The 26,782-nt window shown below is 39.9% G+C and overlaps 3 protein-coding genes across 3 annotated transcripts; 1 reads left to right on the top strand and 2 right to left on the bottom strand.

Moving 5' to 3' along the window:
* Window positions 1-201: 201 nt before the first annotated feature.
* Window positions 202-12,336, bottom strand: LOC119730364 (histone-binding protein RBBP7). Its single transcript, XM_038203221.1, has 11 exons — window positions 12,191-12,336; window positions 10,021-10,174; window positions 8,966-9,016; window positions 7,579-7,673; window positions 6,931-7,104; window positions 6,676-6,791; window positions 6,052-6,212; window positions 4,447-4,573; window positions 2,932-3,086; window positions 1,524-1,692; window positions 202-1,333 (listed from the first exon to the last, which is right to left on the bottom strand). Exons 1-11 carry the CDS (start codon window positions 12,207-12,209, stop codon window positions 1,262-1,264), a joined length of 1,293 nt encoding a protein of 430 aa, XP_038059149.1. The 5' UTR covers window positions 12,210-12,336; the 3' UTR covers window positions 202-1,261.
* A 1,488-nt stretch (window positions 12,337-13,824) lies between these two features.
* LOC119730363 (iron-sulfur cluster assembly scaffold protein IscU-like) lies at window positions 13,825-18,219 on the bottom strand. Its single transcript, XM_038203220.1, has 5 exons — window positions 18,016-18,219; window positions 16,963-17,076; window positions 16,392-16,502; window positions 16,012-16,090; window positions 13,825-15,445 (listed from the first exon to the last, which is right to left on the bottom strand). The coding sequence occupies exons 1-5, from the start codon at window positions 18,106-18,108 to the stop codon at window positions 15,360-15,362; spliced, it is 483 nt and encodes a 160-aa protein (XP_038059148.1). The 5' UTR covers window positions 18,109-18,219; the 3' UTR covers window positions 13,825-15,359.
* A 66-nt stretch (window positions 18,220-18,285) lies between these two features.
* On the top strand, window positions 18,286-25,514 carry LOC119730362. The gene is made up of 6 exons (XM_038203217.1): window positions 18,286-18,475; window positions 19,291-19,493; window positions 20,475-20,757; window positions 24,165-24,347; window positions 24,461-24,728; window positions 24,851-25,514. The coding sequence occupies exons 1-6, from the start codon at window positions 18,457-18,459 to the stop codon at window positions 24,930-24,932; spliced, it is 1,038 nt and encodes a 345-aa protein (XP_038059145.1). The 5' UTR covers window positions 18,286-18,456; the 3' UTR covers window positions 24,933-25,514.
* Window positions 25,515-26,782: the final 1,268 nt, after the last annotated feature.

Genomic DNA, 26,782 nt, shown 5'->3' with positions numbered 1-26,782 from the left:
ACACATTATTTCCCCGAAATGCACCTCCCCCTTCAAATTTGATCCAGTTGCAATCCCCCAGTCATTCTGTGCCTGGGTTAATGATTTGCAGGACAGACCTAAACAAAGGGAAACAATAGCTGCATATTTCGGCGTTTGCCAAAACAGCTAAACACAGCATAACCAATACTGAAATAACCAAACTGGATTTACAACAAAACATTTTTTTTTTTTTTACTTTATTAAACCACAGACTTTATAAAAGGGGTTACTTGGAATGGGATGGCTGCACTGCAGAGCTCTCTATAGTACAAACTTTCGTCATGTTGTACAGGCAATTTTAAAATGTGTTTTTATATTAAAATGTGTTTTAGGACTTCATAACTCTTTATTGCTCCGTTTTTCCCAAATCAAATGTCAGTGCAGATCATGTACATACGAGACTTGGTATTTATATTTATACAGTTGTAGTTTTTGGTACTTGGTGAACAAATCAGAACAGTGTGGTACTTTTTCATCAAAAGCAAGGATAAACTAAAATGCGGGGGAAAAATGGAGAACTGTGATAAACTGGCAATTCATATGCTGGTTATTCTCATATGTCAAATGCCAAAAGATCCATTTGTATGTTGTGTATTCCATTAACAATGACAGCAAAACTCAAAATCAAATAAAAGACACTTCAAAATTGATCTGTTTATTAACTGAGGGATGCTCTGCCCATGGGCTCCGTGCGGCAACAATAGAGGGCACATGTTTACCACTTTTGAGAGCCCGAGGACAGGACACACAGCGTGTGCATACTGCTGTACTGATTCGCACACGAAATACGCACAACTTCCTGAATGTGCCAAATCTATTAGCCACAGCGTCATCGTCGGCACGTAGATACATTTGAATTTAACTTGCGATGATCTCCCAATTCATCTAATCCACGCCACCAATAACTTTGGATCATTCGAAATACACAGTGGATGGACAGGGAACCAGTCTAGGTCTCCCCCAACTCTCCTTTTCTGGCCATTGAAGGAGTACTTGTGCACGGAGCCCATAGTATATGAATTGTACAATTAGCCACTTCAATTTTATACTAAGAACGGATCATTACCTAAGATGTCAAACTGAAAAGTTTCCCTTTTAACAAATTGTAATATTTGTACAGCTTGTCTTAATACAAACGGGTTAACATATATATCCACCTAGCAATCATTACAGAAGGGTCCCTACACAGAAGATGGTACGATCTGGAAATAAAGTTGGATGACTGAAGAGGCTGGCGGTCTCATTGTGCAGTGGGAGGTTCCAATTCAGCAGCAGGGGTGTCTGGCTCTTCATCATTGTAGATGTTTTCAGCCTGCGTCAAGAATTACAGACAATGAGGTCAACTTTTAAGGAGTTGCAATCTGATTCCTTTCCCTATTATTTCTTGATGAGCCAAGTGACAAAAGACAAAAGCTCATCAAGATATTGTGAAAATAATATTCTTACAGTGAAATTCTGGATTTTTTTAAGCTCTGGCAACAGAGCTTCTACATGTCACTTACCATTTGCCAGACTTGCATGATGTTGTCCTCGGATACCGAGCAGATGACCCATGGTTCATTGGGATTCCAGGAGAAGTCTGAGATCTTAGCCGTGTGTCCGCCATGAATGAAGAGAAGTTCACCAGGACCATCCTCAGCATCCTCTGCTGACTGCTCCTCACCGATTTTACTACAAGTGGAACATCAAAATTATCAATTTTATATAACAGGTGTTTTAAATGCCATCTGGTTCAGCTCAAGAATTATGTAGAAGCCCTTGACCCTTACCATGCCAGATGCAACATAGTGCAACCGGTGCGAAATTTTGAGGAACTTTGCTACATTGGACTAAAACTACCAGTTCTGAGAAAATGCGGGCCAGTCCCATTGGAATTGGAAACCATTGCAGTTGGAAACCAAAGACTCTGAGGCAGTTCGGGCTTGGGATGTTTGACCAATTGGATTTTGTTTGACAACTGTTGCAAGTAGTTGTGTTGGACAGGGTTTATAGACAGGGTTTACATGAAGTAGATAAAGTATAAACTTTTGCCTAACTTTAAAGAAACTAGTGCAGTGCCCGTTCAAAACGTGCCTGTTTGGAATGGGCAAATTGGTTGGCCTCTGGTAGACCCGCAAACGTGGCAGTATAGAGTGCAGTGCCCGTATAACAGCGGGCCACATCTACACCTCACCGTTGCGCGACCCTCCCCTTCAAAAAATGGTCCAGCCCCACCTCACCATTGCACGATCTTCCCCCTTCAAGAAATGGTGGAGCCCATACAGCCAACCACCATTTCCACGCGTGTTAACCCGTACCCGTGGTGCGGTAAAGAATACAATGCCCTTTCAAAGTGTGCAGCAGTGCATGGCACGGTCTGTATATACACGTTAGTATGGTCTAGGCCTCATAAAATGCTACTTTTTTGCAGTTTTTTTGAGAACCGCTCATCCAAACAACCTCAGACTTGACACTGCACATTCTGGGATCCTGAGCAATACACCTGCAGATTTTCAACTTCTGAAGATTCTGAAGATAATTAAAATACAGACAGACACACAAGAGATTCCTGGAATTATAGTTAGGTTGATGCTTCTGAAGCCAAACGAGGACCATGGTTAACCATAGTTCCATTAATTTCACTCCAATGCAGAATGGTTGGACACTCTAGTCGACTTTTTAGAACGGAAGCACAGGGCACGGTTGAATCACTGGTTTGCCAATAACCGTGCGCATCATAAAGCACAGCAGGGAGCCACGACCAAGACGTTTTGTGATAATGCTTTGACCATCATTTGACTAGAGACATTTGCACGTTGATATTAGTGCCGAGGCGTAAGTTAGTCGCTTATCAACCACTAGTCGAATAATGCTCCTTGACCAAACTTGCTAAAAAGCTGTAGTATTAAAATCTTTACCGACAGAACTTACCTAAGGTCCCATACATTGAGTCGTCTGTCCGTACCACTGGACGCCAAGATGGTCTCATTATGAGGTGACCACTGGACTTGGAAGATTTCATCCCGATGCGATTCAAAGGAATGAAGCTTGAGTTTCAGATTACGCAGATCCCACAATGCAACAGTCTGGATTAAGTTAAAACAAGACTCACAATTAAAACATGCTTTCCGCTCTTTTGGGTTTTTTTGTTTTTTTTTGCAATATGCAATGGCTTGTTACCATCATTACATACTTCATTTCTACTTGGATAAAATGTTTGGCAAGTTCTGTCAAACCAGTCACATATAAACCTGGGCAATGCCAACAATCTAAAGATGACCATTATTATAATGGTGCAGCCATGGAGGCTAGAGCACATGCCCTTAAATTTGCAGGCCTCCTCCCCAACACATACAAGCAATACTTTCCTAAATTTCCCAGGAGATTGCATGTAGTCTGTGGCCGATCGGAAAAAGTCCCTCAAAAGGTGATGATGAACCCTTATATTGCCACTGACCATTGTATTCACTATCAAAGTGATTAGGAAAGATCCGCCAAAACAGGTTCTTGGCACAGCAATTGGATCACGCCGATGCAAACATGCCACCACTCACAATGGACTTGTGTACTTTCTGAGCATTTTGCATTTTTTCGTTAGGAAAGTGGGGAAAAAATCTACAGGTGTGACTTGTATTTGCAGTACAGTCCGCAGGGAAACAGTTGACCATTGTGAGGTAGCATTTATTGACCAAATTTCCGAATGATTTACTTTGCTTCGAACACATATACATTAACAATGGCTGGATCGATTGCCAAGTGTGTGGCATGATCCAGTACCCCCTCAACGGTAAGAAAGGGAGAGTTGGGGGAGACTACTGGGAGAGACATTCAACGCATTGCTGACGACGCCAAACGTTCACACAAAGTCATTATGGCTTCGTGCGTACTTCCTGCTGTATGCGCGCCAACCACGCAGTGTGTCCCGTCCTCGGAGCTCTCAAAAGTTCACATACGAAGCCCATAACTTTTGTCGTTGCATAATAACAGAAATTGAGCTACAAGGTTGAGCCTAATTTAGGCCATTATATAATCCATGTACTATCAATTGTGTTTGATTTGGCTTTTCAAATTTTGACAAATTTTCGCCAAACTCTTTTAAATACTTAACCTTAATCCTCCTTAATCCTCCAAAATCCTCCTGGCATTTTTGGAGGCTCTTGAAGGATTGAGGATGAATTGTGTTTGAGAAACGTGAGGATTTTTGAGGATTGAGGATAAATGGTGTTTGAAGAGGAGGATTGGGATTTTGGAGGAATGATGACGAGTGCATTTTGAGAGGCGGGACTGTTTGGCAATTTTGAAAGATTCAGGCGCTGGGTATCCTTCATTTGAACTTAAGTGCAAGATTTTGGAGGATTGAGGATGGTTCCTAGCAAAAAGAGCCTGGGGGGTTATGGTTAATGACACAAATGAATTCAGATTTTGGGTGTGGTATCGGACACTCACCTTGTCAGCTGATCCTGTTGCCAAGATGAATTCACTGTAAGGATTAAAGGACAGACAGTTGACCTCTGCTGTATGAGCCTCGACAGAATGACTTGCCTTGGATGTGTTATTGACTCTGGTGTCCCAGCTAGCAAAACATACAGAAAATAATTATAATCAGTAAGTGAAACATGAATAACCACTGAGCATTACATATCTTGTATATCCCTTCCCTGGAATTTCCTCACTGAAGTTATCAACATTTCTCACAAACTAATACCTTCAATAAGCCATTTGCGAGTTAAATTTGAATAAAATGTGGAACGCTGACTTAATCCAATGCTTTGCAAGTTTCAACTTTGCATCCTCCCGACCCAAAAGACTGTTACTATATCACGTGATTCGAGGCAAGCCTTACGCTAGCAACCCCCAGCTCCGGAATGGTCTGGTGTCTTTGTGCCATTCTCACCCATTGTGAACAATGTATTGGTGCTGAGCGTCTCTTACGTAACTATGCAAGAGATTGCCCCGCAGCATGCGATTAGCAACAGTGTCTTTGGTCTAGAGAATTCAAAGTTAAAATGTGCCGAGCATTCTGAGCAAGTCAGTAGTTTTTCAAATTTAAATCCCACAGGGTATAGGTCACTCGCAAATGGCTTATTGTTGGAGTAAAATAATCAGGCCTAGCAGTGCCCCTCTTTATCAATATAAGTTTGTTATTTGGTTTTGAAAATCAAAACATAGGTTTTGAAAGGTTTACAAGTGCCAAAATACAGGCATTCATAGGTTTTTAGGGTACTATTTTTCAGAATGAGGTAGCAGGAATACGGCAAATAGCTGACCTCAAGTTTTCCACACTCGATAAAATTAACTCAAACCAATTTGCAGGACTCCATGCAACTGCCCAATTCTGAACCACTTGTAAAACATTCTTACAGAGGTATATTGCCAATGTGGTTATTTTGGCACCATGTTAACTACCAGGGTTCCCATAGAAATCTGAAAACCAAATTCCAGGACTTTTCTAGGACTTTTCAGGACTAAAATAAGGCCATTTCCATGACATTTAACGCCATTAAGCAGAGAAAAGTTGTTTGATAATATGAACCACTGATGTTAGGCTAACCATTTGTTAGCCTTTGAAGACCAGTTTTAATTAATAATGGCCTCCTCCTCCCCTTACAGCCATCCTTAAGCGGCCCATCAAAAATATCCCTTACATGATCTTGATTTCCACGACTTTTCCATGACTTTTTAATTTTTCTAATTTTCCATGACTTTCCAGGACATTTTTTCCAGGACTTTCCATGATTTTTCCATGACCACGGGAACCCTGACTAAACTGTGGGTCAAATTATTTTAAAATTTTCACAAAAACTTGTTAAATAAGTGTGGCGGAATTTAAAAAAAAAAAATTTAAAAAAAAAGGTTACTTACAAAAAAAAATAGGCTCCCAAGTTGAAATGTTGGTTTTATAGGTTTTATTGAATTAAAGGTTTTATTGGGAGGCCTATAATATGCTGGGAATGTATTTAGAATCCTGCGACTAAGATTTGGTGTAACTGGCCTTTTGGGAAGGAACTTGTCCACAATTTATGCCAGATATTGAAAGAAATGACTCCTTACATCATGAGCTTCTGGTCATCTGCAACGGAGCCAAAGAGACTTTCATGAAGAAGATGCCATGAGACGTCTTCCACCACAGCTGAATGACCAGTGAAGATTGTCTTAGCATCAACAACACAGACATCCTTCTCGTCACCACTGATGTCCCACAAACAGATTGTCTAAAAAAATGTAATTTGAAACCATTAGTGTCTTTAAGGGGCTGAAGAACGGAACATTCTTACTTTCACTGTTGAACACACACCCCTAGGGTATTTTGGCTAGAAACCTTGCCAAACGCAGCAACATGCAACACTTTTGAAAGTGAGAAGCCTGCTCAGTGTAGCAAGATCCATCAGGTCAAAAGTCTCAAGACCAAACTGCCACAGAGTCTGTGGTCACCAACTGCAGTAGGATATAACTGTGGCATTGTTCAATAGGACTAGCTCTCATTGTTTCAGAATTGGCCGTTTATGCACTGGTGTTGATGGCTCAATGCAGCAAAGTCCCACAGACTTTTACATTTGATAGCCTGTGTTGCATCTAGCAGGGTTAGGGTTAACCCAAGTGTTAACACAAATCAATATAACAAAAGGTTGTATCCAATTTTTAATCATTAAGTAATTCAAATGTAGCCACACTCACATGATCATCTGAAGCACTGAGGAGATTACCGCTCAGGTTAGGATTCCAGGACAATCCATAGCCTTCCTTCTGATGTCCTCTCAGTCGAAGGTCGGGTTTACACTCGCCGTTGGGATCTGAACAAAAATTAAATCGAATCAGGCCGTTATTATCATGAAAAGAATCATTGAAGCTGTATCAAACCAGGATGCTTATCCAGAAGTAAACAGAAATTTAAACATTTGGTGTGGTGAAACCCTAGGGTTAAGAACCTACCTGGTTTGGAAGGATGCTTTGTGTAGTCAAAGACCAGGACATCACTGGAGGGAGTCTTGGTAGCGATGATGGTTGGGTTTTGTGGCATGTACCTTGCCCGGTTCACTTCTCCTTCATGGTTGATTTTTATTTCAATCTCAATCTTGCCACTAACTGAACCAAATCCTCCAAATTCTTTAAAATAAAAACAGCAAATAAAGAAATGTTTATTGCACAAAAATGACATACCAATGATTGTGAAGAAAAATATGTCCGAACTGTATATTCTAATTTAACCCTCCCTCTCTGGCTGGCAATTTCAACAAGGCACGCCCAGCAGTCAAAATAAATCAAGTAACTGTTTTTAACAGTTGAGTGTTCTCTGCCTTCATAAAGCAGGATTGACTGGCTGTGATTGTTATGAAAACTGATATACAATGTACATGTAGCTATGCTTTGACTGTGGGAGATTGACAGGCCGGCTGTGCCTACCAGTCACGTGCTTTTGTCTGTTGATGGAATTTGACTAGTCACGGTTCCTATTGAAATATGATCTGACTGTTGGTGACTAGCCTGTGTAGAGGGCATGGCAGGGGAACAGGACGGAATTTTTGACTGTCTGTGACTGATCAAACAAAAGGAGGGTTGTAATAAAGCAGCACTTCCTACCTCCCTTTTCACTGTCATAATGAGATGCATCAAACTGAGCGTCATCGTTTGGCAGCTGAACGCTGGCAATCACCAAGTGGTTCTGTTCGTCAGACCTGTGACAAATACATTGTAACAAGAAACTGACCAAAACTGAGAACAATGAACGATAAACAAACTTTCATTGCCTTGTTTTAGCATATGTAATCATGTGATAAACACACACTGCACAATAAAATGAAAGCCATTTACAGCTAGACTTTCACTACTACCTTTTCAGCTACACAAGAAGTTTCCATTTTTGCTCAAGTCATTTTCAAAAGTTATCAGTAAACACTGAAACAACACACAGCTTACAAGTTTAACCCTCCCTTTCTCAGTGACAAAATGGAGAGATACCCTCTCTGTCTATGTCTATCAAGTGACAGTTTTTAAAAGTTTTGTAAATTGGGCTGATATTGGTACAATTGTCACACTTTGGTAATTTTGCCAACTGAACGTATCATACATGTACCTTGCCCCGCAGTACTAGCTATGGTGGGTTTGAGTACTGTCGAGTGCCTGGCAATGATTGATTTGATTCAGTAACAATAAATGCACAAAAGGCTCACTCATGTATATACCAGCAAAAGTAAGGCATTGCCCTCTCTTAGAGGGCAATGGCTGCTACGCTGAAGGTCTATACAATTGCAGTAAAAGTTGTTGCAGTATTCAAAGACACCCTATCTATCAAACACCTTCAACAGGTTTTGACAGTTACAAAAATAGGTATGTGGTTTAATCCACAGGGTTTCTGGGCCTAGGTCTGGGTGAGTAGTGGATTTTCCTACCCGAGTACTCGCAGAGAAATTACTCCTGAGTAGTCATGTACTCGCAAGTAGTTAACTAAATTCCCATAAATACAGAAAAAATGGCATAAACATTTACTAAGAAGGAAGATACTACGAATTGACAGCATGGAAGACACCACATTCTTCAGCACTGAGATACCCTCACTTATGCAAAACTTTGGCTCATTGTACTTGAAAATGTATTTGTTGAGAGAGCTAGTGGAATCCCAAGGATACAGATGGAGGTAGCGATTCCTTTATTGCAGGGGATGTATTAAGACAAAAGACAAGTTTGGAGCAGAAACCATGTCAGCACTTGTAAAACAAAATTGCTACTCACGAATACCTCCTTCTCCTCGCACCACGACGAGTAATAGAGTAGATGAAAAACCACAAGTACAATGAGTAGCAAACACTACTCGCAACTACTCAATAATCGGGTTACTCGCTCAGCACTAGTTCTGGCAGTTGGTGACTAGCCTGTACAAAAGCTTAATCTCATATTTTTCCTTAAAATACATTTAAGTATGGGCCACAAGGCTCACTTGACAAAATATCACATTGAAGGGACTACTTACGTGTGAGTGCCGAGTACCAGTCGATGAATGGAGTAATCTTTGCCTTCTGGCCTGTAGAGTAAAGCACAGATGTATGCATGCGTTATATTAGTAACAAGTCGTCTCATGTGGTCCATTTGATTTATGACTTCACAGTGGGCAATTGTCTTTATAAATTAATATTTCACACATTTTATGCTTTCTCGTTTTTTTTTCTTTCCTTTTTTTATTTTGTGAAAATCTTAAACACTGTTACATTCAGTTAGGCACAGCATCATTAAAGATGAAGCGTGAATATATCATCCATAATTTAGTTTAATGTTAAAACATCAATATCTCCTGATTTGCCCTTATTTCATGTTTTTCCCCTTTTTCCACTGCTTCCGTTGGTCCGAAGTAGAACCTTTCAATGGAAATATTGTTTAATAGTCCCCTTTTCAAACTTTCTCTATAACGGCATCCCTTTCTTTTGGCTCTCATTTCTGACCGACACTTTTTTTGGCTCCCGACCAAAGAAAAAAAAAAACTGCTTTATTACCGCCGACCCTGTCTGAAGCCCAAACTAACAAACAAAAACGAACAGTCAGGTAATCAGGCTGTGAAATCTAAAAGTCATAGAAAATAATATCCAATTGTTTTGGCGAAGCAAGCGTATAGCAACCAATGCAATCCCAAAAGATGCGAGGGGGTTGCCTCTCAAAATATCAGGGGTCTATATGGTTTACCTTTACTGGTATGTCTTGGCTGCCACTACAGCCTGAACGCAAGTGAGCTGCATGGTGCAGATATAATGTAGTCAACAACATCTTGCCAAGGATGGCTTTATTATTTTGTTCAGTGATATCAACCCTGATAAAGCCATTGCAATAAACAAAACTACATGTACAGACAATAAGCACTTGGCATCGCTCAATTTAGCCACCTTAACAGCTGCAACTGCAATTTTTATTCTTCATCGACTGACCGACACTACTCCAGAGGCAAAACAAAATGAGAACCATACAAATAAAAAGGGGCGCCCTACTGGACCTAAAAAGAAGGGTCAACACTGAATGTAGATATTTTGCGCAGCTCACCTTCTGACGTCGGGCAACCACTGAGAAGTCAAACTAGGCCACTCCAAGGCATGGGTCATCACAAGGTCATACAGAAACGGAGTGTTCTTCTTCCATATCTTGTATTCCTCGTTAATGACGCGTTCCTCGACAGCATCATCAAAAGGTTCTGGAACTAAATAGCCAAACAAATGTAATTTTTAAAATTCGTTGGGTTTCTTGTTGTAGAGGCAATAGTGCCCCTGGGCATGGTATTATGATCCCAGCCACTACAGGACGACAGCAATGCTAAACGAAATATCCCATGTTTTTCAGATTAAGCGCATTTACCCATAAATATTTGGGATTTTTTTTATATACATGTATGGTATAATTTTGAAATAAATTTCTTTGATAGTGACGTCACACACGCGCTCGTCGATCTAGCCAAGAAATGGATGGCACAACTCGGTTGACACATTTAATTGTGAGCGGTAAGTTTATCAGAATATTTTGTTCTTTTTTCAAAATTACAGCTTGTTGGGAACAATTTAAGGAGTGTTATGGCATGTTTATGAATGTGTGGATCTGTCCGGGGTAACATGTTTTTCTCATTCTCTTTACCAGTTTGGGGGGCTTTTTCTCCCAAACATGCCCAAGGGCAAGGGTATGCACAAAAATGCATACCATGTGTTAGTGATTTAAAATTAATGTGTAGTCAAAGTATGCCGATTCGGTGGAGCACTTGTACGGAGGGTACCGAAGTTCCAGCGCTCCACTCAGTAGAGCTGCGTGTGTAGGTTTGGCTCAGTCTCAGACTCAGCCAGAGTCTGAGAGTCAGAGTCAGACCCTAGCCCAGGTTGGACGAAGTCTTCATTGCAATACGACTAACGTCCAGGACAAGACTTTTCTACATGAAACCATACAACATTTTTACCAGAGTTTTGTTATGTTTTACCTCGTTATAGAAGCTAATATTTCACGCCTACATACTCTATGTGTCCTTATCTGTTAGCACGCTGGGTTCAGGAATTCCATATGCGATGCTGACTGACGTTAATCAGGAAAATAAACTCCAAAGCAACGTTAAACTTGTAGGTGTTTGTAGTCGCTTTTCATCAGTTTATTCCCAGAGTCGTACGTCATGTACAATGTACATGATATGTACAAATATGTACGTGCGTACAATCCGAAAGCGCGCACGCACGCTAAGCGCCCTCATTTGTTTAGTTTTGGTTGGAACCGTGACGTCACTCCAGCCAACCGATGTCAGGAAAACGCTCAACCAATGACCAAAGCCGAAACGTGTTTCTGGTAACTGGCGCGAAAACACGCTCGGTCATTGGATTAGCGACCGCACCTTCAAGTAAGTGCGCGTGCGTATGAGGGTGGTTACTAAGCAAATCGCGCGTGCGCACTGCATATTCATGCAGCATAGTCTGTCCCCCGGACCAGATGTGATAATGAGCGTCGAGAATAATTGTCCGGTCTAGGGAACCAGACTACACGCTGCACCGTACAGACGTACATGATGTACGACTAGAATAGACTCGACGGTGAGAAACTGATGAAAAGAGACTAAACACGTACAAGTTTAACGATGCTTTCGAGTTTATTTTCCCGATTGACGTCAGTCAGCATCGCATATGGAATTCCTGAACCCAGCGTACTAACAGATAAGGACACATAGAATACTACGACGTAAAAATTAGCTTCTCCAACAAGGTAAAATTATTGAAATTATTGGTCAGAAATGTTTTCGTTCGGTTGAGAGCACATGTGTACTCAGGACTCCCTCCGTAACGTAGGGAGGAAAGGGAGTCCACCAGGGCTAAGTCAGACCCGTACCTCAGTCATTGTCACTGTCAGTCATGTCAGTAGAAATTCAGTATTTGAGCCACATTTACGGGGCTAGAATTTTAAGTTGTTATTTTGGATGTTTGTCACATCTCCTAGTAGGCCTACATGTCCTTATTTTAGGCTTTGTCTGGTATCTGGTGCTGTCTGTGTCCGGTTACTGGGCATACACGGCCATGACAATGTACGTCCATGTCGTCAGCATGTGTCCGATCGAATGAATGACAACACACAAAGTCAAAGAGCTTTTGTAACATTAGTATTTACTGCCTGAATGTAAAATGTGCTTACAAATCTCTACCAAATTCACAATTTTTGATCGCCCTCGTTATTAATATAATTTTGTAAAAAATACCTTGTTCCTTATCTGCCATTTTCAAACAAGTTCGATGTGGTATCTTCGCGCAATAACACACGTTTCCGCGCCAAATCAGGTTGGTCCTTGTTCGAGTGCACGCTGGGCTGGTGACCGAATAATGCACTTCAAACTTGCGGAAAATAAGGGAACCAGGGAAATGTTGAAATATCACATCAACAGAGGGCGCTAAAACATTATTTTGCGCCATCTGCACCCCTAGTTTAAATTTACTGCCGCGCGCAGTGTGAGCCTAGCCTACGTTGGGCCAAAACTTCTCGGGCCAGCTTTCCCCAGTAATTGCAATTATTATTTTATAACAACTTGATTTAACTACATAAATTTTGCGATTTGAAACATTAAGCTTTTTATCGCGCATTTAATTTTTTTTATAAGCTATTTAATTAAATCATCTACTATGATCTGTAAACATTAAATCAAATTATGATTTTATTAAACTAAGAAGTCTCCGTGTTTGAGTTTAATGAAATTGTAGTTTGATTTAATTCAATTCAATGTTTATAGATGATTCTTTTTTTGAGTGGGGGCGGGGAGGGGGTTCTTATATATTCAAGTCATATTTTGTTATTCTCATATTTTCCCCTCACATTTCTGGATACAGGGTCCTCTTAAGAATAGCACTACTGATGAAACAGTCCAGTAGAAATAAAACGACACTAAAATAAATCTGTCTATACAGGGTATTCACAGCCGTTTTCCCACAGTAATTTTATATGCGAGATTTAACCTCGGTGAGGTTATGTTGCGCATCTCTAGTCCTAGGACTGATGACATACCGTCAGCTACACCACGAAGTAACACCCATCATACCAGTAAAAACTAGCAATCGGAGAAAACGGCATCTAAAGTTGAACACCTTCTTAAACAACACTGTGCGTCAAAATGGCAGAGTATTTTCAGTTGGGTTTCTCGTTGTGAACACTTGATGAATTGAATTTATTAAATATGCTGTTTTTTCACCCGTTTCAGTGTGTATTAAATCAACAAGAAATAAGAGAAAAAAGGTGAGTGTTAACGAAAATTGTCACTTTTGCGCAAAAGTTGCCATGGATAATTAGCGTAAACTAATTAAAGTAAAGCTCTTGAAGCTTTGAAACTTCGTGCCAGGCCTTGATGAAAAATGTTTAAAATGTAAAATGGTGCCTGATGTTTAAAAATGTAAAAAAAAAATGAAAATCGAAAAAATAAAATGTGTTTAACAGAATGTGTCCCGTGTAAAAGATCCACCATTATCACGTATCAAAAGTATACCCTTCATGCCCTTGGCATCCGTAGGCATCCCCTTTTATTAAGAGTACTACCAATCCGAAGAGTCAGTTTTCACGTATTTTAAAATTTCCGAAGGATCTTAACAGAGAACACTTCTGCTACAGCAAGACCACCTCCCGGGGTAAACACAATGCCGAAGGGGTGGTCCAGTCCACAAGCCACACACCCCTGGTACACCCCGTAGGAATTGTAATGGTGCACCTCGGAGCTTGCTGTTTCGTCTCTTTGAGTACAGAAACGTATATTTCGCCAGCCTCATCACAGCATACACCACGGGGTACAATCGTACGTGCTGAATGTTCAAAAACCATCAAAACGCAAGGGACTGAAGACAACTCACAGGATTCATTGCGTGATTCAATTTTGCACAATTTTAATTAACACATGGGAATTTGATATAGGAGAAATATGGTCGAAATTGTTCAGGCTTTTATGCAACAAATGTTAATAGTAGTCTTGGTCCAAGACTGAATTTCATTTTATTCCCTTTATACAGCTGGTCCATGACCAGCCAGGTTTCCCAACAAAATTAATCAAATCCATTTTTGGCAAGACCGGCAGCGCTACCCAGGAAAGTTCTGAGTGTACCTCACGCTACGTGAGCTGTATTCAAGCTGATGCATGCGTGTGAGGCATGCTGGGAATGTCCTGGGTAGCACTGCCAATATTGCCAAGACTGGATTTGATCCTTCTGGTAGAGACCTCCACCGCCGCCGCAACTTTGAACCCGCTGCAGGGAATACAAATTCAGTCTTCTACCGAGACTATATTAGCTGAGCCATCCCCACTAAAATAAATGTACCATTCCCCCCACGTTCAGTCATTTCTGTAATAACACCTTCACATGTTAATGTTTTATTTACAATACTTTGTGCGCTTTGTTTTAATAAATCAAGTTAAATGTTATATAAAAGGATGTGACGTTTACACATTTAAACAAAAAAGAAGAAGCTAAATCCATTTACAAATTTTCCCAAACGACAAACGAAAATTGTTGATTTTCATGTCAATCATGCCCGTCTATAAACATAATGGGCAGGTGTCAAATGGCTGAACGCTTAAATGGATCTGAAAATGAAAGCTAAAACTTTTACAAAACTAAACACGAAGTCAAATCTTTAGTTCTATTTAATTTACATGCATTGCAAAACAAACACCCACCCCCAAACACACCTTATAGAAATCCAATCTGGGGGACTGAGGAACCCCAAATGTACACTGCAATTAAAAGCGAACATTCCACCAATATAGGGGTTCTGTAATTGGACATGAAAAGGAAAAACTGATCCCAAAATGTAATGTGGGCATACCACAGTTTCTTTCACAGTTTTTCCATCATGTTTTGTACAAATTCGCATTGTCCAAAACATTTTCCCAAAGACGGGGTCTACTTGCTTTGATAATACATGAAAAATACAGTTAAATGATTACACAAAATAAGATACACGTGTATTAAGAAAGTTAAAGAAAAACGAAAATCTTCACTATCGAGAGTATTCAAACTTTCATTTTAGGTGCCTCAGAATAGTCCAAACGATTGAACAGGGAAATGAAACAAATGTGAAAGAAACCTACATCTTGATGCACATGCTAATGTATTATGAATATAATATACATGTAATCTTATAAAGTTCGCATCATACCAAATCTCCCAAATGATTTCCCCCCCCACCCCCCGGAGTCATTAATCCACCCAAACTTGTCCCCCCCCCCAACCCAAAGAAAAAGTCTCTTTCATAAGCCGTATCACAGGTACCACCATCTGGACAAGCGCAAAGCACGGTGCACAGAACCATGCATATTCTATTTCTCAAGATACTGTTGCAAGATGGCAGCCCCCATGATCCCGCTTATGTCGCCTCTTCCCATCGCACCTGACTCAGTTGACAGCTTCTGCCCTGGTCTCATCTCCTTGCTTCACCTTGTAATTGGCCAATGCTGCCCTAATGGCATCCTCTGCCAACACTGAGGACAGACAAAAAATAACAGGATGTGACTTGGTGTATTAATGTTAGTTCTAATCCATTTTAGCACAATTAGTCAGGTGATAACTATGACCCCTAGATGACCTTGACCTAAAATGTCACACGTCATCTTAAGTCCCCCTACCCAAAGATTATTGTCACCAAGTTTGGGTGAGACTGAAGGCTGACGTTTAGTCTGCACTAACAGTTAACCTATTAAAAATGAAAGACATTCACATACAGAAGGAGTACACTATCACACGATCCCCCTTTCTTGTCTTAAAAGCCAGAAGGATAAACAATTGAATAGAAACCTCCACTTCGGCTGGCAAAATACTGAGGACCTTTTACATCTTTGCCTCATGAAAATTTTGCAGAATTTTGTCAGCTAATAAGAGTGAGTAAAGTTGGCCTGATTTTGTTTGGCATGTTTTTCTGCACTCAAGGTCTGATTCTTGGGTACTGCCTGGTAAACTCACAATCTTCCCATCATGAATTACATCTGAAAGCTCAAGAAACTTTTGGGTTGATTACGTGAAAGTAGACAGTTGTGAGTGATATTCTTACTTGAGCAATGTAGCTTGACGGGAGGAAGACACAACTCCTTAGCAATATCCGTGTTCTTGATCTTCAAGGCATCGTTCACCTATTCACACGAGACAAAACCAGTACAAATGTACATGTATTGGTGTAAAAATTGGACTGATATATTTTGAAAACCTTAACCCTAAATGTCAAAAATGTGCACATCGCTGATTTCGCAGGATGCACTGTGCCAAGTTCTTAGTGACAGAGAATTTTGGAGTATTGAGGCTGTACATGTATGCTATTTTTACATGGCGGAAGTTGGAGGATTTTGCAGGATTGAGGTTACATGTACATCTGAGCAGAAATGATTATGAGCGAAGAATACTGCTTTAACACATGGACAAAAATGAGCCACTCACTGATTTTCCCTTGACCCATTCAGTAGCAAGTGAGCTCGATGCAATTGCTGACCCACAACCAAATGTCTTGAACTTGGCGTCCACAATCTTGCCGTCATCATCAACTTTGATCTGAAAGAAAATCAAAAGCAACTTGTATTAAGTAGATGGGCTTACAACAACAGAACTAATTACCAGGTGCCACCATGTCTTGGTGCAGATTGCACACAAGCACTCAATCTGTGCCTAGTCAAACTGGGTCAACAGACAAAGCATGCAAGTTGTGGTCACAGTTGATTTATCACTCACCCAGAGTCAAACCATAGCTCTATCAAGTTACTTAACCAGTCCAAGGCCGTCAATCCTGCTTATGTGGGCTGGGAATCCCTAAAGGTTGCAACAGTCACTGGATTGTTTTTGACTGCAACTTGTGCAAGGACAACTTGGCACAGAATGCATGTTTGCATAGGACATGTAGGAAGGTTAAAGAACGGGGCAATTTATGAAGAATTCAACAATAGTAAAATAAAACCTATTAAAACAATGACATTTCTTTACTCAACACCGTGCACACAGTCCACACATAGGATACCTGGAGTTTCATGACATCTCCACATGCTGGTGCCCCGACTAGACCGGTTCCCACAGACTTGTCATTCTTGTCCATGGATCCCACATTCCTAGGGTTCTCGTAGTGGTCAATCACCTGCAGAATTTAAGTTAGGCAAAAAAAATAAAATACTTCTGCTTCCGATTACATGGCATTTAATATTAGGGTAGGTAGGTAGGTAGGCAATTTTTTGTGCCTCGGTATGTAGTCAAGGGCAAAAATATAGTATTATGAAAATTGCATCACAGTCACACGTCCACCATTTTGTTCTACGCTGTAAAATAAAATTAAAAGGAGATCTGACGACCCTTTGTTGAGTATCATCAGACGACTATTTACTGTTAGACTGTACGCTGACTAAATACATAAAACAGTCACAGAGTTGTGCACATATCGCACTTAGGACGTGTTTTGTGAAATGGATTATAGGACGCATCACAGCTGCGACGCATGGTAGAGCTGCGAAGCATCGTACTCGTAGGGATACGAGCATCGCATGATTGCAGTGCTACGATGCATCAGAAGTTTCTTACAGTGAGTTTCATAAAATCGGGTGCTGCTGATATGGGCCAGCCGGGGTCTTTTTAGAATAATTGTTGATGTAAGTTATAACTTATAGCACGACCAACACTACACAGTCATTGAATCAATACGGTCAACATCATCACTGGCACTGCATTGCTATTATAATATAAGTCTCGTTCAAATTACGTCATTTTCTACAGACTATCCATCCATGTGCATCGGCATTTTGAGCGTCAACTTGCATAACGCGCATCGGCCATGTGTGTGTCAGCTGTGTTGTAATTTGTATTTTTAACACAATTCGAGCAACAAGCGCAGGTGTTTGGAACATTTTCAACACTGCACAATGCGTGCTAGATTGCGTAAAATACGCAGTTGCACTTCTCCTACAGAAATGGCCGTCATTGAACGAGCCCTATTTGTACACATATTCCTATGCAAAAACGTGTGTAGACTAGAAAGGGGCCAATTCAAAACATGACTTGTTTTGAGAAGAAAAGGCTTCAATACATTTTTGTGGTAACCAGCTTCTGAAGAGCTGCTGGCAATTCTGGCCTGTAACAGTGGTCGAAGTGACCTTCCAAGCTGCCGGGCAACTGACATCTTCGTCTAGAATGTCGCCGATTGCAGTTAAAAAAACGGGTAGGAACTTCCAATCTCGAGACGAAAGTTACACAACGCACACTGCGCACTTATTATTACTTAGAATGTAACTGGTGTGCATCATTTTGACGAGAGAACCAAAGTCTTTTGATGCATAGCGGGAGGGAGGGAACCAGCGAATTTACCGCACCTTACCAATTGGTGGCGCGCTTTATAATTTACGGAAGACGGAAACTGAGAAAGTGCCGTCTGCTCTTCCTTTTATGTTGCGGAAACAATTAAAGCTGAAAGATATTACTTTTAGACGGTTCATACAGCATAGTATTAGTGGAGTGAAAATAATATAACATGGCTGGCGGTGATGATGGTGAGTTGTCCGTCAAATTATGGGGAAAATGTTTAGGAAAAAATATGGCAACCTGCCAGTGCCACTTCCGCCAATAGATAGTGTGTACAAAGTCTATGGAGATTCAAGAAAATTGTCTAGACAATTTTCTTGACTAGTTGTTGTAACTTGTACACACTATTGGCAGAAGTTGTGGTACATTAAAAACATTGGAAACATTTTTCAGTCCCATATTCATGGCTTATATTATCATCATTTTTGCAATGAATGACCTTCAGATTGATGAAGAAAAATAGAGGCGTCAGGTTGCAACATTTTTTCCAAAGTAAAGTTTATCATCTGTCTAAGTTATGATGAATATGTTTAGCTTTTTTTTGTGGCTGATGTAATGGCTTGGCTGATGCAAAAAGTGTGCCATTGTCAGTTTGCTGAGTACTTGAGTGACATCACATGTGATGTGGGAGGTTGTTGCCATGGTTACCAAACGCACACATTCATATTAAAAAGGTGACATATATATGGGCTGTTCATGAAACTTTACAGAAGTCGATAAGAACAACATAGTCAGAGAAAGGCCCGCCTTTACACTTCCCAGAACAGCTGTTTTAGTTTTTGTAACCACCGTAACATAAAAGTTCATTTTTTGCTTGATTGTATTCTTAACAAATTCATAACAGCCGTGGAAAAAGATTATGGGCAGTCAGGAAAAGCAGGTTTCTAAACTACATGTACAGTGAATTGGTAAAAGGGAACGAGTGGTGTATATCGCATTCTGGAAATAAACTGTTCATTTTCTAATTTACTAGTGGGAAGTGTTCTCATGTACTTGTTGACAGATATTCCTCCCTTGGAGGATATGAGTGAGGTATCGGAACAGATTCAGGGTCTAAAGGAAGCATCCTCCTACTCATCAACGTCATCAAGCAATCTGGAGATGACTACTGCATCTCCTACTGTTGCTAATGGCAACGCATCATCGACATCATCAACAAATGAATTACTGAGCAGTTCCAAATCAGCAAAGTATAATAACCCAAAGGTATTGTGTGTTCTAGGTTTGACAACGTGTGCGTTTTGAAAGTAAAGATTCCTTAGTTAGGCTGAGTGAAACAAAACCAAATAGTTTCTGATCCGGGCTTTTTGAAAAAAAATGAAGGAGGCTCTATGCCCCCGTTTTTCCCCCAAGATGACAGATTTTCTAAGATGGCGCATGAATTCTTCCATTGTTTCAATTTTTTTGCTGATACAAAATTGTACTAAGGAGCCGTCACCCTTTTCACATAGCTACAATTTTGCTGGAAACAAATTGAAAGACAATACAGGCCCTATTGATAACATTTGCAAAATATTTTGCACATTATGAATAAAACAAAATACAAAAAGGAGCTGGTGGGTGGGAAAAAGGAAGCAAGCGAGGACAGGAAACTGGTTTATTTTTTTACTTGGCCTCAATGAACAAGTGCAAGTAGCCTGATGGGTGCTTTCGAGTAGCTACCCCGGATCGATAGATAAAGGCGGACGGTGAGCCACGACAGCCGGACTAATCAAACCCTTCCGTAGCCGCGGCCGGCCGTAGCTGCTGACAAAATGCTTGTGGATTGAGTTTTAGTTTAAGATTTAGGCCTACTGCTTTTCAGTCTATAATGCAAAACTCAAAAGTGTTGGCTAGAATTATAGCCTCAAAAGTCGCAATGAACTCATAACAATTTTTTGATATTTGGGTCCAATTAAGATTTCCGCAGCCTTTGCCGCCATGTTTGTCTATTTCTAGGAATGAACAACACATGCGTGTGACGTATTTCCACAACTGACGCTGCTCCATGAGCAGGGTGTGTGGTGGCTGACCCAGATGAGCCCCAAGTGTAACTTCAGAACTAATCAAACAGTACGGGGCCAACCCGACTACCCGAGTCTATCCGGGTGAGCTAATCAAACACACCCTATACTTTTTATTTATATACAAGTCTGCTTTATTTACCAATTTCAATATTTTTGGGTGTAATTTTGTTTTTGGAGCCAGGTATCTACCCAACCAGTGAAATATTGCAGCTCATCAACTGGCAGCTTTGGCGGGATGAAGAAAGGTTTCCTCTTCGGTGCGCCCAGCAAGAAAACCACCTTCCCTGGTAAAACAACAGCCAGCCCAGCCAAATCCACACAGGCAGCAGATCCTAATCCAGTGGGTGGTGAAGACATCCCCTTGATTCGACCGAAGAAAGATGACGGGGATAGCAAGGAGAAGTATCAGATTGATGAGGTACAGGAGGCATTGAAAGCCACTGCTCCACTCCTGCAAAGGAAAGGTACTCAACGAAACAAGTTTTAATTTTTGGGAACAGTAGACAGACCGATCAACCACCAAATGACATGTAGAATCTCTTGCCAGAGCTTAAAAACTCACCCATCTTTTTTGCAGGCTTTAGTCCAAGCCAAATTTTAGCAGAGAAAATTTCATCAACTTCTATCTTTTGAATTAGGGTAAACTACTTTTTACTAAAATTACTAAAATGTTCATAAAAAAGATGGTGAGTACTAAGTGACCCATTTAAGTAAGGCCAAGTAAAACAATTAACCAGTTTCTCGTCCCCGACTGCTTCCTTTTCCCACCTGCCTCTTTGCATTTTATTTATTCAGACATATGCAATGTATTTTACACATTTTGTGAGTACACAGTCTTTCTATTTGTTTCCATCAAAATTGTAGCTATGTGGAATCGATCACAGCTCCTTTGGATTCAATTTTGTATCAGACTATCAGATTAAACACTATCAGATTAAACACTACATATTAAACAGTGATGAAGTCGAGTCCACCTCATCCGAGTCCGAACCAAGCTGAGTCCACAAAGGCTCGAGTTGAACCAAGTCCGAGTTCATATTTGTCTGAGTCCTGCTCAGTATAACGTCCAAATCTTTAAGTCCGCGCAAAGGCCAAGCTTAGTCGCCAAAGGGTTTTTATAGTAGAACACCTGCACAGAGAATTACATTGAACATACAGTGACTGTCGCATTGGTGTCTTGCGATTATTTTACAGCCTGTATGTTGTGGCGTATCTAAAAGAGAGTTCCCCAGGCAAGGGTTAAAAGTGATCAGACAACAGACGTGGGATTTGTTTTGAAAATAGTTTCAACTTTTTTGTCAAGTTTATGCAGAGTTTTTTGACATGGGTTCACTTCGAGTCTGACACGTAGTTTGAGACAGCCACTATCCGAGTCTAAGCCAAGCGAAGTCTAAAAGGCCACGAGTCTGAGCTGAGTCATAAGTCCAAAAAATGAACTGAAGTCCCCACTCGACACCCCTTCACCACTGGAATCCCTCAGTCTCCTGACAATCGGCAGAGTATACATGTACTGTCTGAAACTTGGCTCTTTTCAGAACCTCACAAAGTCACAAAAGAGATTAGTTTCATAGTACAGCAGTAAACTTTATCTTGTTGCTGTCGTCACTGTCACACTACCTCTTAGAGGTTTTTTACAGACATTATTTTAGAGGGAACTGAACACGCCAAGTACATGGGGACACAGACAAATAAAAACAAGGTCAACTCAATCGTGGGTTCTCAAACTTATTCACTTAAACCGTCTCTTATTCACGATCAAAATTTACCAATTCCAAAAACTATGATATGAAATTACACTCAAATAATCGAACAGAAATTTGGGCCCAGACAAGTTTTAAAATCTCAAGTATTCGTCTCCAAATTTACAATTTCAAAGTTATAAAATGGACGTCACAATTAGAAAGAGGATTTTACATGAGCTGCACTAAAATTATTTGAGATTCTAAAATTCAGTAATCAATGCATTCAGAAATCTAATCAGTAAAATAGCTCACGATATCTAGATGAGTTGTACCCGTAATTCAATTATTCAATTCCACAAAATGGCATAGTCCAATCTAGGTTGATCACTTAAATCAAATTTATCAATCAATTCTATCAAATCTATCAATTCTTCAAAATTTCAATTCTGAAATCATCACCTCTTAATTCTTCTCCAATTTTCAATTTCTGCACTTTCCTTCAAATTTCATGAATCTTTAACTCAAACACTCCTTGTTTGACACTTAGTGTTTTATCACCACAATTAATTCTAATAACCTTAATTCTCAACTTGTAACAATTCACAACTTCAAATCACCAATTAACCCGTGAAGTTTCAAACTTTCACTTCTTTAAATTCAATCACAAAATCTTTGTTCAATCTCAAAATTTCTCAATTCGTTTCTTAGATTCACTTATTAATCACTGTGTCTTCAATTTGACCTCAAAATTCACAAATCGTAATTCACTTCAAGTTTATCAATTTTCTCTTCTGTTTAAGTTGAAACCTTTCTGTTTCTATCACAATTTTCTCTTTCAATAACACTTCTTTAATTTTTGTTCAAACACTTCTTCCAATTTTGGTTCAAACACTTCTTCAATTTTGGTTCACACCCTTCTTCAATTTTGGTTCAAACACTCCTTTAATTTTCGTTCAAACACTTCTTCAATTTTGGTTCAAACACTTCCTTAATTTTTGTTCAAACACTTCTTCAATTTTGTTTCAAACACTTCTTCAATTTTAGGTCAACCTTTTTTTCTTTCTGTATTAATCGCAAGTCATTTAGATTACCAATACCACATCAAATATTATCTTCGGGAAAATTGAATAATTATTAATCCTTCTTTCAATCTTGTTGATTTAAAAATATTAATACTCTCACATTCAAAATCCAAATCAAGTTTATGGTATTTCGCCAGTTATTTTATACAATCATAAAGGTGACTGCCGCCAGATCCTTGTCAGCCTGCCAACTGTCTATGCAGCATCACTCAGATTTCGGTCCAAGGGGTCCGGTAGAGGTAGGAGTCCTGGACAAGAGCTTCAGTTCCTCAGGGAAGTGCGAGGCTCACTCTACTCGGTAGAAATATCTCCCAATTCTTTGTGCCATCTGAGATTAGAAATTTTACAAGCCAAAATCCCACTAAGATTCCGCACCATTTTTAGCAAGTAAAGAATTCAATCTCAGATTTTGCAATTAAATCAATTTCACTTCTAATTAATACAAGAAATAAAGTGGGCAAAGAAAATAATTTAAACTTACAGTTAGCATCTTCGAAACTCTCTTGGAGTTGCATACAATGTCAGCTTTTTATGCAGACCACAGACTGTCAGTATAAAACTGTGATTGTTGGCTGTTCAGGCTAAAGCTGGCAATAAAAATCAGACTAGCTGTATGATTCTAGTTTCAGGACAAAATAGGTCCTCTCTCTCGTGTGTCTGGCGAGCAAGTGCCTGCAGTAGCTAAGCATAGGCAAAACCCCAAGCCACTCCCATGCAAGGAATTTTGGAAGGCATTTGGCAAATGTTCATACTCTACTAATCACTCATACTGCTAACTATGGCGCACACGGGTAACAAAGCACTTTCCTTGGCACACCCACATACCATGAATGGCTTACTCAACAATACTGAATATTCATCACTGGAACTTACAACCTATCACTAAATCCACACACACACCCATACAAACACTCAAAACCACTCAACCAAATAAATCAGTTCAATGAATAAATGAAACTAAGGAAAATATACGCAGTCACTTGTGACAGTCACCATGAAAACCTTCAGATCTTTCAAAAGTCATCTTCATAATTGAATTCTTAATAATAGAGCAGTATAATCAGCAGATTAAGACTTTGCATCCCTGGTTTTTTGTTTCCTTACCAGAGTGGGTCACTGACGATCTCCTATCAAATGTTGAGAAGCATCCTCGTCTGGCCAAGCAGCTGACAGATCCTAGATTCGCTTCAGCCGTTCAGAAGTTCCAGACCAACCCACACCAGGCTATGCAGGATTACAAGGATGATACGGAGGTGCAGCAGTTCTTGAAAGATTTCTCAGCTCTGCTTGGTAAGCTAGGCTAGTGTTCTTTCTTTCGCATATTTAATCAAACATTATAGCTTTCACATTTCAAATGATTTTCTGCAATTAACGATATCTCATCACTTCCCTGGTCCTGGCAGGTGATCATTTCTCCACTATGGGAGGATCTTCCCCGCCCTCCTTTCCTTCATCAGTCCCGCCCCCTCAAGGGACCATCAGAACCCACGACAGCCCTAACGGAGCCGACATCAAAGTGAAGAGCAGCACTAATCCCAAGCAAGCCACGGCGGAAGACGAAGCCAAGATGCAGCAGATCTTATCCGATCCCGAGATCAGAGAGATCATGATGGATAAGAAGATACAGAGATTAATGGAAGCCTTGAGGAATAATCTGGATCAAGGACAAAGGTAAATCTCAGTATCTCTCTTATTTTCTCAACACACGGCCTGGAAGAGTAATTCATTTTAATATTTGAATAATAAATTGACAGTATTAAAACTCCTGTCCTAAATCTTGTCTTGCCCTCCAGAATTCTCCAGTCAGCTGACCCCGAGATGCGAGCCAAGATTCAAAAGTTGGTGGATGCAGGACTGCTGGGATTTGCTCCTTAACAGGTCAAAAAGGTCAAAGGTAATTAAAGGTCATTACAATGTGTCTGTCCATGGAGTACCGAAGTGAATACGTCTCGCACACAAAATGCGTGTGAAAGACATATAAGCGCGTGGTTCAGCCCGTGAACCAACACGCGTGCGTACTCCATTCGTTTGCACTACCCTTTCTGGTTCTAAATAACATCACAATTCGGTACTCCATTACATGCTGGTCATTGTTAAAAAAAAAATAACTTGGGGTTCTTCAGAAACTACATTGGAAAGACAAATACTCCTGAAGTCCTCCATGAGAACAATTGCGACTGGATTGCCCGACCCATAGATTTGCTAACCTGCCTTATATTCACATTCCCAACTGTCCTTGTCAAAAATAATGACATTTTCTGCTAAGAGTTAGCTTCTGGATACGTTTTGAATAATTTTTAAAAATTCCGTCCAGTTTTGTTTGTACATTTTTTGTTGTTGTAAAAATTGTAAATAAAGACTGGAATCCGCCAGCTAATTTGTGACTCCATTTCATGTATTCAACAGTTCAATTTTTTTTCTAAATTTCGGCAAGGCAAAGGACTAATGTAAGGGGAGCATCATTCAATATTGAGACAGCTATGATTTGCAAAAACAGTTGTAAAAAAGGGGTTAACCTTACTTTTTGGCTCAAATGTGGCCAAAAAAATACTTTTCTTCAAACTTGGCAAAATGACTCTTCATGGAAGGGGACCATGATTCAATATTGAGACGGCTATCATTTCGAAGATTTGGTCAAAAATAATTAATTTCGGAGAAAAAAAATGAATAATAACTTTGACTGATTTTGTCCCAAAATATTGAAGCATCATTTCCTTATCAAGGCAGTTTTCTCCAGAGATCCAGTGGGAACGCATTCTAGGGTCCCTCAGGCATCTTTCCAGAAAATTTGGGGCAAGTTCATTTTTTGGCTAAAATTAAAAACTTTTTTGCTCAAATTTGGCCAAAAAAATTACTTTTCTTCAAACTTCCCAGAAATGACTCTTGATGGAAGGGGAGCATGATTCAATATTGAGACAGCTATAATTTCGAGGATTTGGTCAAAAATAAGCAATTTTTGAAGAAAACATTAATAATTTGACTTATTTTGTCCCAAAATATGGACCCATTTTCTCCAGAAATTGAATGGGAACGCATTCTAGGGTCCCTCAGGCATCTTTCCAGAAAGTTTGGAGCAATTTCATTTTTTGGCCAAAATTGAAAAAAATGTGAGGGGTTAACCTTACATTTTTAATCAAGTTTTGCCCAAAAAATGAAATATCATGAAACTTGCTAGGAAGATACCTCAGGGTCCCTAGAACACGTTTCCACACCTACATCGGACAGATAGGTCTTTAAAAAGAAAATATTGCGTCCACAATTTGAGGTAAAATAGGTCAAATACATGTATATGAAATTTTACCCAATAATGTCACAATTTTGGCCAAAATTTATCGAATTTTGCCGGTCTGAATATTAAATCATGCTCCCAAAGCATCCTTAAGCATTTCTGAGTTATTTGGAGAAAATTCATTTTTTGGCCAAAATCCAAAAAAAGTAAAGGCTACCCCTTACATTTTTTTCAATTTTGGCCAAAAAAATGAAATTTCATGAAACTTGCTAGGAAGATACCTCAGGGTCCCTAGAACACGTTTCTACACCTACATTGGACAGATAGGCCTTTCAAAAGGAAATATTACGACCACAATTTGAGGTAAAATAGGTCAAATACATGTATATGAAATTTTACCCAATAATGTTACAATTTTGGCCAAAATTTAGCGAATTTTGCCGGTCTGAATATTAAATCATGCTCCCAAAGCATCACTATGCATTTCTGAGTAATT

Source organism: Patiria miniata, unplaced genomic scaffold, assembly GCF_015706575.1.
Source record: "Patiria miniata isolate m_02_andy unplaced genomic scaffold, ASM1570657v1 HiC_scaffold_22, whole genome shotgun sequence".
Lineage (NCBI taxonomy): Eukaryota > Metazoa > Echinodermata > Asteroidea > Valvatida > Asterinidae > Patiria > Patiria miniata.
This window is presented reverse-complemented; position numbering and strand designations above follow the sequence as displayed.